A 15,526-nucleotide genomic window follows, 5' to 3' on the forward strand; every position below is an offset into this window, starting at 1 on the left:
AACGCGCGAATGAAGCAACTCGACTATTCTGAGCTCCGAGAGAGAACCACATGAATATTCACACTGTTTTTTAATCACACTTCAATTTCAGGGGGTTTACCCCCCCCCTGACATATGTGTTTTGATTTTTGATACTTTAGTGATAATATCCAAAAGATGCTTAAAATGGATATAATCCCGAAATAATGAAGCAAAAGACGGGCAGGCGTTTGAGAAAAAAAAAATTATTTTGAGATTTCAATAAACCTTTTGAACGAATTCCACATGGGCCGTGGTGGGATCCGAAGACACCTTAAGGAGGAATGTATGTTTTTATGGGGTACCATTGGTTTTGCAGATCTTCTGGTTTTTTCTAAAGAATAATCAATATTCGCTAGCAGGCTTTTTATGCTCCCAGGTATAAGAGTCAAGTGTCTTCAAGTCTCTTGGTCTGCAAAAACCCTTTCCAACCAATTTTTTATTCATTTACCATTCGGCAACATGTTGGTGGGGGGAAAACCTGATCCCTGACCCCTTGAATTGGTTGCCCAGGTACGACCACAAGCAATTGTCTCAAGGAAGCCACCAGTACGACCTCTTGGTAGTCTTGCCAATATCATGCCAGTGAAAAGGAAGGGTAATGATGGTTGAGGGTTGCAGTTAAGGTACCATGTCGACAGTTGCGTGAGTTCAATCATTGTCAATAGAGCTTGCACTTTACATTAGAATCTGCCAGAGTGCCAGACAATTTAGTCAGGACACCTTTCGGGGGGGGGGGGGGGGACATTTTCCATTTCTTTGCCGGCTATTAATGATGATGGAGTTGAGTTACTGCTAAAGAGATACACGGAGAAAACTGTCTATCAAAACAAAAAAATTGGCGGAAGGAACTATAGCAGGTTCCCAACCAGGGGGTTTGGGGGGTTTCCCCCCAACCTAAAGGCGCTGCGCGCTTACTAGGGCACTGCACTGATAATGTTATTGTTGGTTAAAAATACCTCGCAATTCCAGCAGACAACTTCGTCGCTATTATTTGTGTACTCTGACCAGTGTCACTATCAAAGGTGTACGATATCATTGTTATTTTGACAAGAAACATGAGAAAACGTCAACTTCTTGTGAAGCGGTCCGCCATGTTTGTTCATCTAGCGTTCGGGTTTGTTTTGATTACGTCGATGATGTTTCTAAATACAAAGAGGCTATTCTTATAACAAAGTTTTGTCTGTATTTCAAAGTCATTCTCCTGTAGTTGTTATATTTATGTGTAATAGATAATTGTGAAGTATTACGATTATTTAATTCTGATGATTGGGAAGAATTTTTTGCAACAACGTTTGTGTATAAAATGTACTATGGCATTCATGTGTGTTTTAATCTTCGACTTCGACTCAATGACTGAGCAAATTTAACGAGACAGAACGCCAAAAAGGGTAACACTTCCCATGTAAACAAGCTACGGGAGTCATTCTATACTATGACTTTTCAAATAACAGTTGTCATGGCCAATTGTACCTAGCAAATCAAGAGAAAATACAGAGAAAACTCACCCTGGTTTTCTGTCAAAACGTCTATCGCCCGGAGATGAACTAAGCGCATGAATCTGGGTTTCTCTACGTGTCTTTTATCGGCAATATTAATAAGAATTAGACAAAATAACCCCACAAAATGACATGTTGACATTGAGAATCAAAATATAGGGAAATACTACTTTCTAACTGCTCGTTATGAAAAATTTCGATTGGAAATATGTTTTGAAGTGAACGTACACACTCTATAGACATTCGCAAAATGGACATCACTTTATCAGCCTCGGCTGCAATTCCTTAGGGCAATGCCTTATGTATAGCGCGTTCAGTACATTACAGAGACAGGTAGGATCAAGGCCGTTTTGCCACTTTTGACCAGACGACAATTTCCAGCTTAAAATCTGCCAATTACTGCCAATTACGGGGCGTTTAGTCTTTCTGCTGTGAATAGCCAGGCCTTTCAATTACGTAGAGACCTCTACACCCTTTATTTTTATAGCCTATTTTGGGGACATGTTTTTTTGCTTTTTAGCTTAATTTGGGGACATTTCATCGCGCCAATTTGCCTGAACAGCGACGTCATAAATCAAAGTTAGTGGCTGATATCACCACATACACCTGAAAAATCATAATTTTTAGGGTAAAACTATAAAATTAGGCCATTTGGATGAGATTTGGTTATGTTAGGGGTCAAAAAACGCTTCAGGGGGTCATATTATTAAAAAAAAAATAAAAAAATAGACCTAATTTGGGGACATCCTGTGCGGTCTACACCGTTATACGGTGTAGGAATCATGTAATTGAGAGGCCTGATAGATATAATCCTATTGAAACAAGAGTTCAAAATATTGGTATCCTGGCACATTTTCTGGCTCAGCTACAGCAAATTCGGATTGAAAATGCAACTATTTTGCTGGAACTACTTTTGGCAAGCTCCAGTACAAACTGGAAGCCAGCGTAGCTAAAAACGAAGTTACAATGCTCACACAGCAAAATGAAGAAATAACCAACATGGTAATACATGTACCTAAAGAACTGTTCCTCAACGCACTGAAGTGCACCAACATCGATGATCCACACAACAACCTACCAGCCATCGCACAAATCACAAGCAAGAACAACAACGTAACTGCATTGAGCCTTCAGTAGTCTGCAAAGACTCAACGAACAATCAGATATTCTAGTACTCCTTCAACCATTGCATTATATGTAACATTGTCATTCCATCCACAAAACAAACAGGGCAGCCTCATGACCTGTATGTAAGACAATTTCTGCCTTGTATTCAACTGTTGTAGTGCATTTCCTGTTCGAACGTTGAAACCATGTGTATCAAGTGACCTGTCAGACATATCAATCAATCTCAAATTGCATAGCATAGTATCTAAAAATCTTCAGCTATATGTACCAAAGTAACTGTAAGACTTCTGGTGCATGTAATTTGGTCCTAGTTATTTTGCACAACATTTCAGTTTGTGTTCGTTTTTGCTTTTCCCCAATCAGAATACAGAACCTGTATGTACATCAATTTCTGCCTTGTGTTCAACTGTTGTAGTGCATTTCCTGTTAGAACGCTGAACCATGTGTATCAAGTGACCTGTCGCATAGCATCTGAGAATTTTCAGCTAGATGTACCAAAGTAACGCCGAATCGGTAGATGTCATCCTGGTTAAGACTAAAGTTCACCCAGGACCAACCTGGGTAAGACTAAAAGTTACCCAGGATCGTCATGGGTAAACATTAGACCACTAAAGTCTACCCAGTTTGTCATTGCGCAATTTCCCAACCTGCAATCAAGGTTTCGTGTCATGCTAGGCTGCAAACATACCAATTTCAACTCGATCTCTGGTTGGAAAAGTGCGGAGATGACAAACTGGGTCGCTTAATGGTCTAATGTTCACTCAGCACAATCATGGGTAAACTTTAGTCTTACCCAGGACGACATCTACCGATTCAGCTAAAGTAACTGTAAGACTTCTGGTGCATGTAATTTGCTGCTAGTAATTTGTTCACAACATTCTCAACTTGTGTTTTTTTGCTTATCCCCAATCAGAATACAGAACCTGTATGTAAGTCAATTACTGCCTTGTATTCAACTGTTGTAGCGCATTTCCTGTTCGAACGTTGAAATATCAATAAATCTAATCACCATTGTATCTGAGAATTTTCAACTAGATTTACCGAAGTGACGGAATTACGTGCTAGGCTAGTAATTTGTTCACCAACCTCTGGGCTATAGGATCTTTAATTTGTGATCATCATGTGTTTATCATACATTTTGTAATAAAAAGCATAAACAAATTTCTTTTTTCATCTCAGTCTGTGTTTGACGCCTTTAGACAACAAATCATTTCCATCATTTTCTTCCATCCTCAATCCTCATCCCAAGTATGATTGATCAAAAACAGTTACAGTGCCAATGAACAGTGCCAATGAACCTGAACTACATTGTACTGCTACTGCCTCTCAACCAAAATGTTGCAAATTTGTTGCCAAGTGTGTACAGGGGCATGTTGTCAAAATGTTGCAGATTTGTTGCAAAAATGTTGCCAGTGTACACCCTGCTTTACACGGCAATACCCACAATTACGTCATCGGCCTAGTAGTATAGGACGGCTACGTCACAGCAGATTTTGACGTTACGACATTTCGTTTTGGCGCGAAATTCCGCTGTACATTTTTACATACGGAAATTCTTTCTCGGTCGATTTGGACCCTTTACCCTTGAGACATACTAGTAGGCACTTTTTTTTCCTCAGATGATAAAGTGAAACATAAACTATATGATTGGCGAAAAAAAGTCCCTATGTCTTCATAAATGAGTGGTCATGTAATACATTGCGTACATTTTTAGCATTGCAGGTCCCTAGGAGCGTACCTAGGGACTGGCTGGGGACGTGAAAACTGTGACGTAGCCGTCCTATACTAGTACTACTTGGTCATCGGCATTCCCCAGTCGAATCAGCCGTCATTGACGTCATTGCGCCAAAAACTACTTTCATTTGACCTTGATCCTAAAATCGTTTTCCAAAACATGATTCAAACGTTTAAATCAGCTACAAACATTCTTAACCCTTTCGCTGCGGATGTACGCATTTTTGCGACCAAAAAAAATTTCCGATCTGTGCGGATGTACGCAGAACTGCGACTTGGGAGAGACCTGAATCAGACGATGTTTTCAATAGCAAATTAGTACAGGAACTTGTCGCTAGGTGTCCTACCATGTTGTTTACCGCTAGAACTTCCGATTTCTAGGTGAAAACTTCGGTGTTTTTATTCAAAGTTTAGGCGATATTTTGAGTCCAAAGTTTTGCAAACAAATTTAAATGCCTCAGTCACGTGTTCGACGAACTGCAGAATCAATAATTGATGAAATAGTGAATTCAATGCGTTAGAAGACGAGTCTGATTAGTGATTATGATTCTGAACATAATGCCGATGTACACAGCGTGCATGGGGATTGAAAGTGTGCATGATTCAGGGTCCGACGAGAATGATAGTGATAGCCTGGGTCAAGATGAAAAATGGTATTTTTCTCCTCGCTGATTAATACTAATTAGCGTTATTTAGTTAATTAACATAATTTTAGGTGATTGACAAATGCATAATTTGAAAGTCCATGCTGTCCCCAACAACCTTTTCCAACAGTCCAAAGCTCTATCTCTTCTCCTTCAGGCTGGATATTGGCCTCAAAGTTACCTATGTTAAAATTGGCTTTTACAGTATTTTGGGGGCAGCAAGAAATCAATATTGAAATAATTTTGAGCGGTGCAGCGAAAGGGTTAATTAAATCACTGATTTACACCAAGACGATGAACAGAGAAGAAAACGAACAAATATCAAAATAGGATTTTTTTGCCGACAACTATTTTCCGTCAATTCACTCTGGCACCTGCGCGACCTCGTCAAAATGGCCTTGTGGTTGGCAGCGGATTATTTTTTATACTTGTTCAGCATCGCCATCGATCAGGTGAGTTTCTAGTGAATTTTATTGTGAGGAAAATGAATGTTCCCTACATATAAACATGATAAATGGCAACTTGGATTTGGAGTAGTAATTATTGCCTGTCGGCGTTGGTATGATTGATTTAAAACAAGGTTGTTGTACCATCTCTCATCGAATCGGTATCCATCTGTCAAATCGCCCAATCATCTGATCATATGGCAATTGGCAATTGGCAATGGCACGCAATGGCGAACGGTGGCGATAGGCTTGCGTTAAAAGCACCACGCACGCCACGCGACCAGGCGGAGCGACATTCTCAGAACAATGAATGACAGACACGTTTGCTGCTATCCTATCCTAGCTATGTTCTAGCAATGCTCTGATATGGCCATTTGATCTCTTATCTTGGGATTATTTGAAGCACCGAAGAGGAATGGCTATGTCCCCATTATGTATACTTCATGGAGGATGAACCATAGGGCCGAAGGCTACCCCAGCCAACAAGCTTGGGAAGATTATTGATTTTACTCCACTATAAAAATATTTCTCCTAATTATCATTGTTATCATTGTTATTATAATCGACGTGCCCTCCTGGCTTTGAAGCTATAGGTTTGACTGAGTTCTTTATAAATCTGTCATCTGTAGCTGTGACAATACAATGACACATCTACGAAACAAGCCAGATGGATGTGAAGGGAAAGGTTTCAAACTGAAACAGGTGCCCTCTGTAATGGAACTCTATTGTTTGTAGAATAAACAATCCGTCGTTGTTGAAACCTCCTGCCATAATTTTATTTCAACGCAGTATGTTCAGCTCTCGAATTTAACCGCGGCCAATTGCCGCATTTCCCTTTCAAATGTCTGGTTGCCCCACCCAAACCCAGTAATCTCACGGCCACAAGTGTCCTGCCCCTTTCCCCCGGCTCGCCGCGGTGCCCCTAAGCCTTGAACGGGAATGCCCCGTAGCACGTGGCCCGGTCGCCGATGTTAGTACGGGTTCACTAACTACACACACTCCCACTGCGATCTCTCGACAATTCAACTACTATTTTGCAAAGCTGTGATAAGCAGCGGGGAGCGTTTGTACAGAGGAACGGCCAATTATCAGACCTCGTTCGCATGGTATACTCTTGACGATCATTTGCACTGCATACACACTGACATCCCACCCCTGTCGCCGAGGTTCGGTAGCAAAATGCCGGATCGGAGGAGGCGGCGGAAGGCCCAAGAGGCGCAGCTTCAGGCTTCTGCAGCGGGCACACCGAGGCTGGAAAATTTGTTCAAGTAAGTTTTGTGACATTTTTGTTTATCTAACATGTCTCTGATCAAACTTCGATGTGATTTCTCAGTCTAATTCGTCGATGCACAGGGTGGTTTTGTTAGTCATCCTCTCGATTCGATCATGCAGTGTGTGTACTATATGTGTGTACAATGTATGTAGCTATGTACACACAACAGCAGACGATTCTAGATGACGTGCGATTTGATGGTCGTTTAATTCATATTTCCCAACAAGCTTCTCGTCGGTTGTTCAGTGCGATTCAATAGACTAGAACCCTTTGTCTTATTCATTGCCTGGTGGTGCGTGTGGACCTGCTTAGGCTTGATTTCTCATGCAATGACAGTTTAAGTGACAGCAGATGCGTGTTGTGCGAGTCTCGTCCCTTGGTAATCGGTTACTATGCCGAGTGTACCTGAGTTGCGCACAAATTTTCGGTCAACCTCGTCCCCAGTTATTGATTTTGGCAACCTGACAGTTAACAGTTAACAGTTATGAGTGTGTAAGACAAAAAAGGAACACTTATGGTAATCTATAACAAAGCTTATAATTTGGCCTCGGTGCCCTCAGGTCAAATTCTGCCATGTCCTCAGTGCCCAAAAAAGTGACCAAGTTTGACCTTGCTGCCCCTGATCTTGGCTGCCTGCCCTGGCAGAAGGGGAAAAAATGGGGACAAAATGGTAGTGCCCCTCTCATTCTTAAATTCTAGGCCTGTATGTTGCATAATGACTTTGGAGTATAAAAGGCTTGATGGACTGTATCCATCAGTAGGGCCTACCTGAATGACGATTGGACCCATCGTTTGCATATCTGGTATTTATCCCGTCATTTTCATAGAGAATTTTACAAATTCAATTGGAAGACAAAAAGAAAGAAAAATATAATTTTTTTTTACGATTTCAAATTTCGTCCACAGTTTACACCTCCCCCAGAAATCACTCGTTTCTGAAGGGTTTTCAAACTGCCACGCTTTTGCTGCTTTCACCAGCTTTGTGGTCTGTTGCAGTTGTCGAGCCAGTAACTTACATCTAGATTATTCAAGTTCCATCGCCTGTGGAAATCTTTTATTTGATTTGAAGTTGGCCAACAACATTAACAATTATGCTTTCCTGTCACTCCTATGTTTTCCAGCTCAGTCTATTTTCACTTCTCTCTCTCCTTGTGTCTTATGCCGTGTTCACACTAGCGTTTTATTCCGCACTAAAGGCGTACTAAAGCCTTAATTCGGAATAAGAGGTCACACTAGAAGCCAGTTAGTCCGGATTGAATGCGAATTAACAAGTACGGTTCTTAATCCGTGCTAGCTAGTGCGCACCAGCTTATTCCGCATTAACATTGGCAGTGTGAACAGTTTAATTCGGATTAGCGCAGTCGCTACCTGTTCACCCATGCGCAGTGGTTATTGGCCTACTTCCTTCCGTTTTATTCTGTCATGCACATGTGTTTATCACGCTGTCATTCCTGCATTTTTCCAAGTGATTTTCATTGTTGTTTTATTGTACGAAATGGCTGCCAATCTACAAAGAAGTCCTGCTTGGTCACGCGATGAGCGACTGGCCTTGTTAAGGATATGGAGAGATGAAGATATTGAGGGCCAATTGCAGGGGAATCACCGCAATTCCCATGTATACAGCCGGATCGCTGAGCTTCTGAAACAAGAAGGCTACGATCGTACGACTGACCAGTGTCGTAACAAACTAAAATCAATGAAGGGAGATTGGGTCAAGGCCCGTAACAACTTGGGTCGATCAAGTACCTCAGGACGGAACGGCTTTGGGGACGAAGAACTTGAAATTTTGGATGAAGTCCTCGGGACCCGACCGATCCACAATCCTCGCCACATCGTGGATACAATGTTTGATCGGTCCAGGGCTGAACAACATGATGGCGATGGCCGCGATCTAGTCCGGATTGTGTCTGAACGCAGTTAGTGCGGATTGAGATTCGAATTAACCCAGTGTGAACTCATCATTTTTATCCCGCACTAACTAGTCCGAATTCCGGAGTGCGCACTACGGAATTCGGTTTAAATACGCATTAGGTGTGAACGTAGCATTACAGATCTATCTGGATTGAACATCCCCCTTCTGAAATATATCTTCGTCCACGGATTTGGTTCATCTGAATGTAGGTGGCACACTCTACACAACAGCAGTTTTCACACTTACGCAATACCCCGACTCCATGTTAGGTGCCATGATCAAAGGTAACATTCCTGCGCAGCAGGATGCTAATGGCTGTATCTTCGTTGATCGGGATGGGCCACTATTTCGACATATATTGAACTTTTTACGTTGCACCGACCTTAACTTCCCAAAAGGATTTCAGAGAGTTGTCACAACTCCACACTGAAGCTGAATTCTATCTAATTCGTTCATTGATTGAGAAGGTGGACATGCTCCAGAAACATTTACAAACAAAAGATGTCGCCACCAACACGTCTACCGTTTCGGGGACGTTCATTGAAGTCCACGAACTGTCTCATTATGCTGACTCTAATAATGGAAATTAAGGTTACGATTACTAGTATATGGTGATGCCTAATGGAACGCACTGAAGTGCACCAACATCGATGATCCACACAACAACCTACCATCCATCGAACACATCACAACCAAGATCAACAACATGACTTCATTGAGCCTTCAGTAGTCTGCAAAGCCTCAAGGAACAATCAGATATTCTAGTATTCCTTCAACCATTGCATTATATGTAACACTGTCATTTCATCCACAAAACAAACAGGGCAACCTCATGACCTGTATGTAAGTCAATTTCTGCCTTGTATTCAACTGTTGTAACGCATTCCCTGTTCGAACGTTGAAACAATGTGTATCAAGTGACCTGACAAAGAGATATCAATCAATCTCAAATTCCTTAGTATCTGATAATTTTCACCAAGGTTGTACCGAAGTAACTGTAACACTTCTGATGCATGTAATTTGCTGCTAGTAATTTGTTCACAACATTTCAATTTGTATACCTTTTTGCTTATCCCCAATCAGAATACAGAACCTGTATGTAAGTCAATTACTGCCTTGTATTCAACTGTTGTAGCGCATTTCCTGTTCGAACATTGAAATATCAATAAATCTAATCACCATTGTATCTGAGAATTTTCAACTAGATTTACCAAAGTGATGGAATTACGTGCTAGGCTAGTAGTTTTTTCACCAACCTCTGAGCTATCTTTAATTTGTGATCATTATGTGTTTATCATACATTTTGTAATAAAAAGCATAAACAAATTTCTTTTTTCATCTCAGTCTGTGTTTGACGCCTTTAGACAACAAGGCATTGCCATCATTTTCTTCCATCCTCATCCCAAGCATTATTGATCAAAAACAGTTACTGTGCCAATGAACAGTGCCAATGAACCTGAACTACATTGTACTCCTACTGCCTATCAACCAAATACTCACCTTGTGGGACCATCCCCCCAAATTACACAAAAATTTGCAATTCTCACAAACTTACAGCTACTCCCACTCCTTCAGCACACCTCTCATCCACCCCCTGGTGCTGGACACAAATTTGCTGGAAGCAAATTTCACAGTTCTAGTTAAAAACAACCGTCCCCGCTTTGCCGCTAGCCGATCGTACAGGTACGCTTTTGTCGACTCCCTTGACCTCGTTGCCAAGGCTATGGGTGATTGTTATTGGCCGACCGTCGTCTGCCGGAACATGTGGATAGTAATGGCAGTACTTCGGGCAGTGCAGTTGAGTTGGGCGCACGAAGTGGATATCGCTACGGACTGGGTAGGCCGGCATATTTTTATTCTATTGGTTGAAATTGTGACTGCTTGCTTAAAATTTCTAAATGAAAGTAGGCGAATGCTCACATACGGCTAGTAGCCTACTACCAGCCCGGCGGTTTTGCGACTTTCTGTCTGTTCTTTCCGCGTCCGGCGCTCAAAGCTTTCATCGCACACAGAAATGCCCAGTGTCGAAGCTACGATAAAAACGTCCAAATCATCTCCTTAGGTGCCAGGAAATTACGTCTTTAGCCTCCCAAATTTTGAAATTTTTCCGGGGGAGTACCCCCGGACCCCCCCATTTGCATTACCAAACCCTGCAGCACACATCAGTGCTTGGCTTGAGCCCATTGTTGTCAGTCCTCTGTTGTCTATCAATAGCCTGTGGGTTACACTGCAGACTTCAGTCAGGTCAAGGTGGGACAAAAAGAGATTCATTTTTTTCGTCTTTCTGAGCTGTTTTGATTTGACAACCAAAGAACCTCTAGCACTGTCTTTCCTTTTAGTATTATTGTTCGCGCCTAAATTGTGAATTGACTGACTCTAGTTAGAAAAGTAGTTAAGCTTATAGTGAATGGCCAGTGAATTGTTACCTTGATTCTTAATGTGAATAGGAATGAAACTGATTTCTTCTGCTGGATTTGGGTGTAACCTGTTTGTGTATAAGTTAGTTGTTGTGTTTAGAATGTGTTAGTCTTGTTCCAGTTTGTGCAGTTGCAATTTATATATATGATTTTATCATGAAGAATATATACAGTCCTCTTATGTGAACTATCCTTTATTTATCAACTATTTCGAAACCGAGCCCAATCAATTATCATCATTATTCTTTCAGCTTTGTGGTCCATTTGGGATCTTTGCCATATTTCTTTGGGCATTCATCATATTCATTATTCATATAGGACTGTGAAAAGCCAGAAGAGCTAGGAGTTGCCTGAAACCGGCACTGGTTCATCGAGAGATCAGGGTTCTCCCAGGACCCTTTGGTGTGGTAGCCAGCAGTGTTAACATCAAAGTCTTTAACCCATTATGACTGTTGGTCTAATGAATAATCAAAGAATATGTAGACATAGTGACACAAAAGAATACTTGACTTGCCAAACTCAGCTCGACGCCGAACTGCAGCGCCACTCGCGGACAAAGATAGAACAACTCGACATTTTTTTCACCGGTTTCTCGCTGCGCATGCGTACCAGCGTCATCTTTTGTTGATTTCCGCTGGTACGCATGCGCAGCGAGAAACCGGTGAAAAAAATGTCGAGTTGTTCTATCTTTGTCCGCGAGTGGCGCTGCAGTTCGGCGTCGAGCTGAGTTTGGCAAGTCAAGTATTGCCGAAAATCATTTTCCATCACTGTAAACCTTTGATCACTGCACAGTACTGGTCGGACCAAAAAATTTGACATTGTTAGATCACGATAATATTTAGAGGGACAGAAACCATTCAATAGAGGCTATACATTCTTCTGTTATCAAACTGTGGGCATTGGACACATCTTTAAACAATAACTCACCGCTGACATTCATTAAGTAGCTGCTCCGCCCAATTGACCATTGCCAGCCTCACCTTCCAATTAGCATGAGAGGTCAAGGTCACTATCCGACCAATCAGAATGTCTAGTTTATCAGCTGTAGCTTGAGCCCAGTCAGGTGACCTCTCAATGACCAACTGCTGTTGTTTTTCATTCTTGGCTGTAAGGAAATGTACAGTGGTTTACAGGGACCAGGATGGCAGTACAAACTACAGTGGCCAAAAGATATCTATACATAACTTAACTTATATTGCTAGTGTCTAAGAGGTTAACTGTATTTCGAACAATTTTAAATGCTTTCAACTGACTCTTTACAGTACAATGAGCAATCAGTAGAGCTGAAATATTTCAATAACCAATGCATCGAAGTGTATACCTTTGACACTTATCTGTTTATTTTGAGCCCATGTTAATGTGGCATCTCCGACAACCAAGGTGACAAGACTTGCCCACGCTCTAATCGCATGCTGGAAAGAAAGCAAAGAAAGCATTTCGAGAGGAGATAGCCATTTTGAAACTAACACTACTTTGGCATCAACTGTTGGTAAGTGCCTGCTCAGGTCAATGCAGGGCTTGAGATTAACCACTGCCGCTGCTGCCATGGCAGTCGGTGCCCTCCAAACAGTCTTTGTGTCCTCTCAATCTTCTTTCACAGTTTCCAGTACCCAAGGTCAAAATGGCTCCAAATTCTAAGCCTACATGTACTAGGAGTGCGCGGCCTTTTGTCTGGTGGAGCAGCCTAAATAAAATTTGCAGTGAATTGTCTTGCAGTTTATTTCACTGTAGGACATGGTTAACAACCAGATACATTTGCTGAGATTTGTCTATCTACTAGTAGGAGCCTCATGGCCTTGGTCAACTCAATAGAGCCGCCTATTCTTTTGGCACTTTCCATCTGTAACCACCTAGTTTTTGAGGATTTCACAAATTCTAACATGATTTTTTTCAAAGATCTTTATGTATGGTTGGAATTAAAAATCACGTATTACAAGTTATATTTATATGAAAGCTACTTAACTAAAGAATTTTTGGTGGGGTCAACTTTTGATGACATTTGACCTTGACCTGTGACCTGGTACAACGATATCAGATTTTCCATCATCTAGAGTTTTTAAATCATCGTCAGAGTCATTGAATTATTTGATCCAATGATCGTAAATTCCTCTCCTTCTCGGAGCCAAACTCACTTGATCGCCAGAAAGACGCAAGTGGCGACCTTGCTGCACAAAAACGAAAAGCCCACAATCCGGGGATTCCCCATCATGATTTCCCCCTGTGATTCCAAAAGTCAAGAATAGAAACCCGCACATTTTATTCCATATTTGGATAGCTCAGTACATTCACTCAATGAAATGAATATGATGATGTAGCCGGGGATTCCAAAGCGGGGTATTCCAGCTGTTTTAAAGGCGGTTAAGGGCGGCCGTGGCAGCTTGTAGCAAGGCGGTTCAAGGCGACAATGGCTCTATTGGGTTAACACTGCTGGCTACCACACAAAAGGGCCTGGTTTCGATCCCGGGAGATCCCAGGATTGTATTTCTGGATGAACTGGCGTGGCTTTCGAGGAACAATAATATTTCCCGACACTTCATAGTCCTTCAAATGAGACTTAAAACCGAGGTTTCATGTATCTGGACTGGTGTCTATTCAGGGCATGTTAAAGACTCCACCAAAGGAGAAACATGAGTAGCTTGCGTGGACTCAACCTCGGGTCGGACTCGAAGTCAGAGTCACCAGGCGGATAAACCCAATTGGAGTCTAACCGTAGTGGCACGCAATAACGCTCATCCTGCCTTGGAGGAGGAATACTCCCTTGAGAAAATCACCTCCAAGTGCAAAGCGAACAAAGAAGTCTATCTACTCGAATTTCAATATATGATCTGATGACATCATTGCCAAGTGTTCTATACATACTACAGTGACTGCTTGGCCTTGCTTCACATCACCGGTGATGACTTTACTCAGAGCAATCGCAATCCCGGGAAGGAACGAGGGAAATATGTCACCAATACGGCACATCAAATACTGATCACCTAAAAAAAAATGGATTTTAATTTTCTTGACCATCCTGTTCTGTAGGCAATTTACTCTTTGCTTTAATTTAATTTTTAAATCACTAACTAATAGCATGGTTTAAAACACCTTTAGCAAATTCCGTCAAAGACTCAAGGAACAGATAACGTAAGACACAATTCTTCAAATTTCAATGAGTAATGTGAATTCTTCATACACTCGCTGGAGGCATCTTGATTTGAAGTGCACACGTCACAAGCCTGGAAATAGGGTGCCGGTCTTACTCTTAAGGACATTGTCAGCTACTAAATTGTGATTTTAGAGGTTTTGACAGGTACACATGTGTTGCTGTCTGACTCTTTGCAAGATTTTACAACAAAATCCATTACGTGTCAGACAGCAAAATCATGTGCGACAGGCACCAAACCAACGCTGTCTGACACTTTGTTAGGTGCCAGTGTAAACACTAATTCCAGGGCTGGTCACTAATTGAATTTAATGTTTTGTCAACAATGTCACCCATTTCACCAAAAAAACTGAACCAATGATATATACAATGAAATGGCCAGGGCCATTGTGCTCACCTGTCGATATGAAAGGGAGAGTATGAGGAAGAACTTGTCATTGTTAGGGGTTAATCATGCAATAGTTGTGGGATGGTGTGATTTGTCTTGAAAAAGTGGAGTTAGTCGTATTGTTTTCCGCGTGCACATGTTACTGACGTTGGAATAGGTGAATCGTTATTTGTGGGAGAAGCTGAGAGATGTTTTCTGGCCAATTAAGACGGGTTTACATGTGTCTTAGCTATTCAGTGACTATTGAAAATAAACAGCGCATTTACATTTTGTAAAACCTGCTGTCATTGGCCGAAATTGCTATCTTGAAAGGAGTATTTATCCTCGGCTTGCGATTAGAGAGAAATGTTGAAAAATATGATACAAGAACAATTGAAGCAAGGAATGCACAGTATAGAATATGATGTACTGAGTAACTAGGTAGCAGTTTGTATTCATTTTTGAGACAATAACATAGTTACAAGACAGCCCTATAGTCGGATACATAAGTAAATGTCACTGCCCTTTTGGGCCGCTGTGCAAAAACTACTGGGCCGATTTCTTCAAAGTTTGTTTTTTCTTGAATCTAATTTCGGGACCAAAGAGGATTTTCATATTTCAGTAACCATGGTTACGAAATAATTTTTTTTGTATGTATTGGTGTACATTGACGTAGTGTATTGATTTTGACATGTTCTCCTCTGTACTGCTTATTTCTGGATGCATTTTGCTGAAATGTTCAGGTTAATTTTTTTTCGTGTGTATCTTTAAAGCTGCCAAGTTTCATTTAGAACTATCCATCAAAAAAAATCGGGCCCTCCAGATTCCCCCAAAATGGCCAAAGGGCTCCAAAGTTGACAATTTTTTTCTTTATAATTTGCAAATCTCTAACCTGGAAATTGTGTTGGGTCCCGAAATTAGATTCAAGAAAAACCAAACTTTG

The 15,526-nt window shown here is 41.3% G+C and overlaps 1 protein-coding gene across 5 annotated transcripts in view; it reads right to left on the reverse strand.

Annotated features, from left to right (window-relative positions):
* The window catches only part of LOC135494754 (TELO2-interacting protein 1 homolog), a 412,060-nt gene that overhangs the window by 348,048 nt on the left and 48,486 nt on the right, over positions 1-15,526 (reverse strand). For all 5 annotated transcript variants that reach the window (XR_010448433.1, XR_010448431.1, XR_010448432.1 and 2 more), the window contains exons 6-8: positions 13,931-14,049; positions 12,393-12,483; positions 11,999-12,176 (exon numbers count right to left, since the gene is read on the reverse strand). Coding sequence is in view for 2 of the 5 variants with exons in the window: in XM_064783023.1 (XP_064639093.1) it covers positions 11,999-12,176; positions 12,393-12,483; positions 13,931-14,049 (388 nt within the window). In the remaining 3 variants the exon portion in view is untranslated. The remainder of the gene's footprint in view (positions 1-11,998; positions 12,177-12,392; positions 12,484-13,930; positions 14,050-15,526) is intronic.

Source organism: Lineus longissimus, chromosome 10, assembly GCF_910592395.1.
Source record: "Lineus longissimus chromosome 10, tnLinLong1.2, whole genome shotgun sequence".
In the NCBI taxonomy this organism is placed as follows: domain Eukaryota; kingdom Metazoa; phylum Nemertea; class Pilidiophora; order Heteronemertea; family Lineidae; genus Lineus; species Lineus longissimus.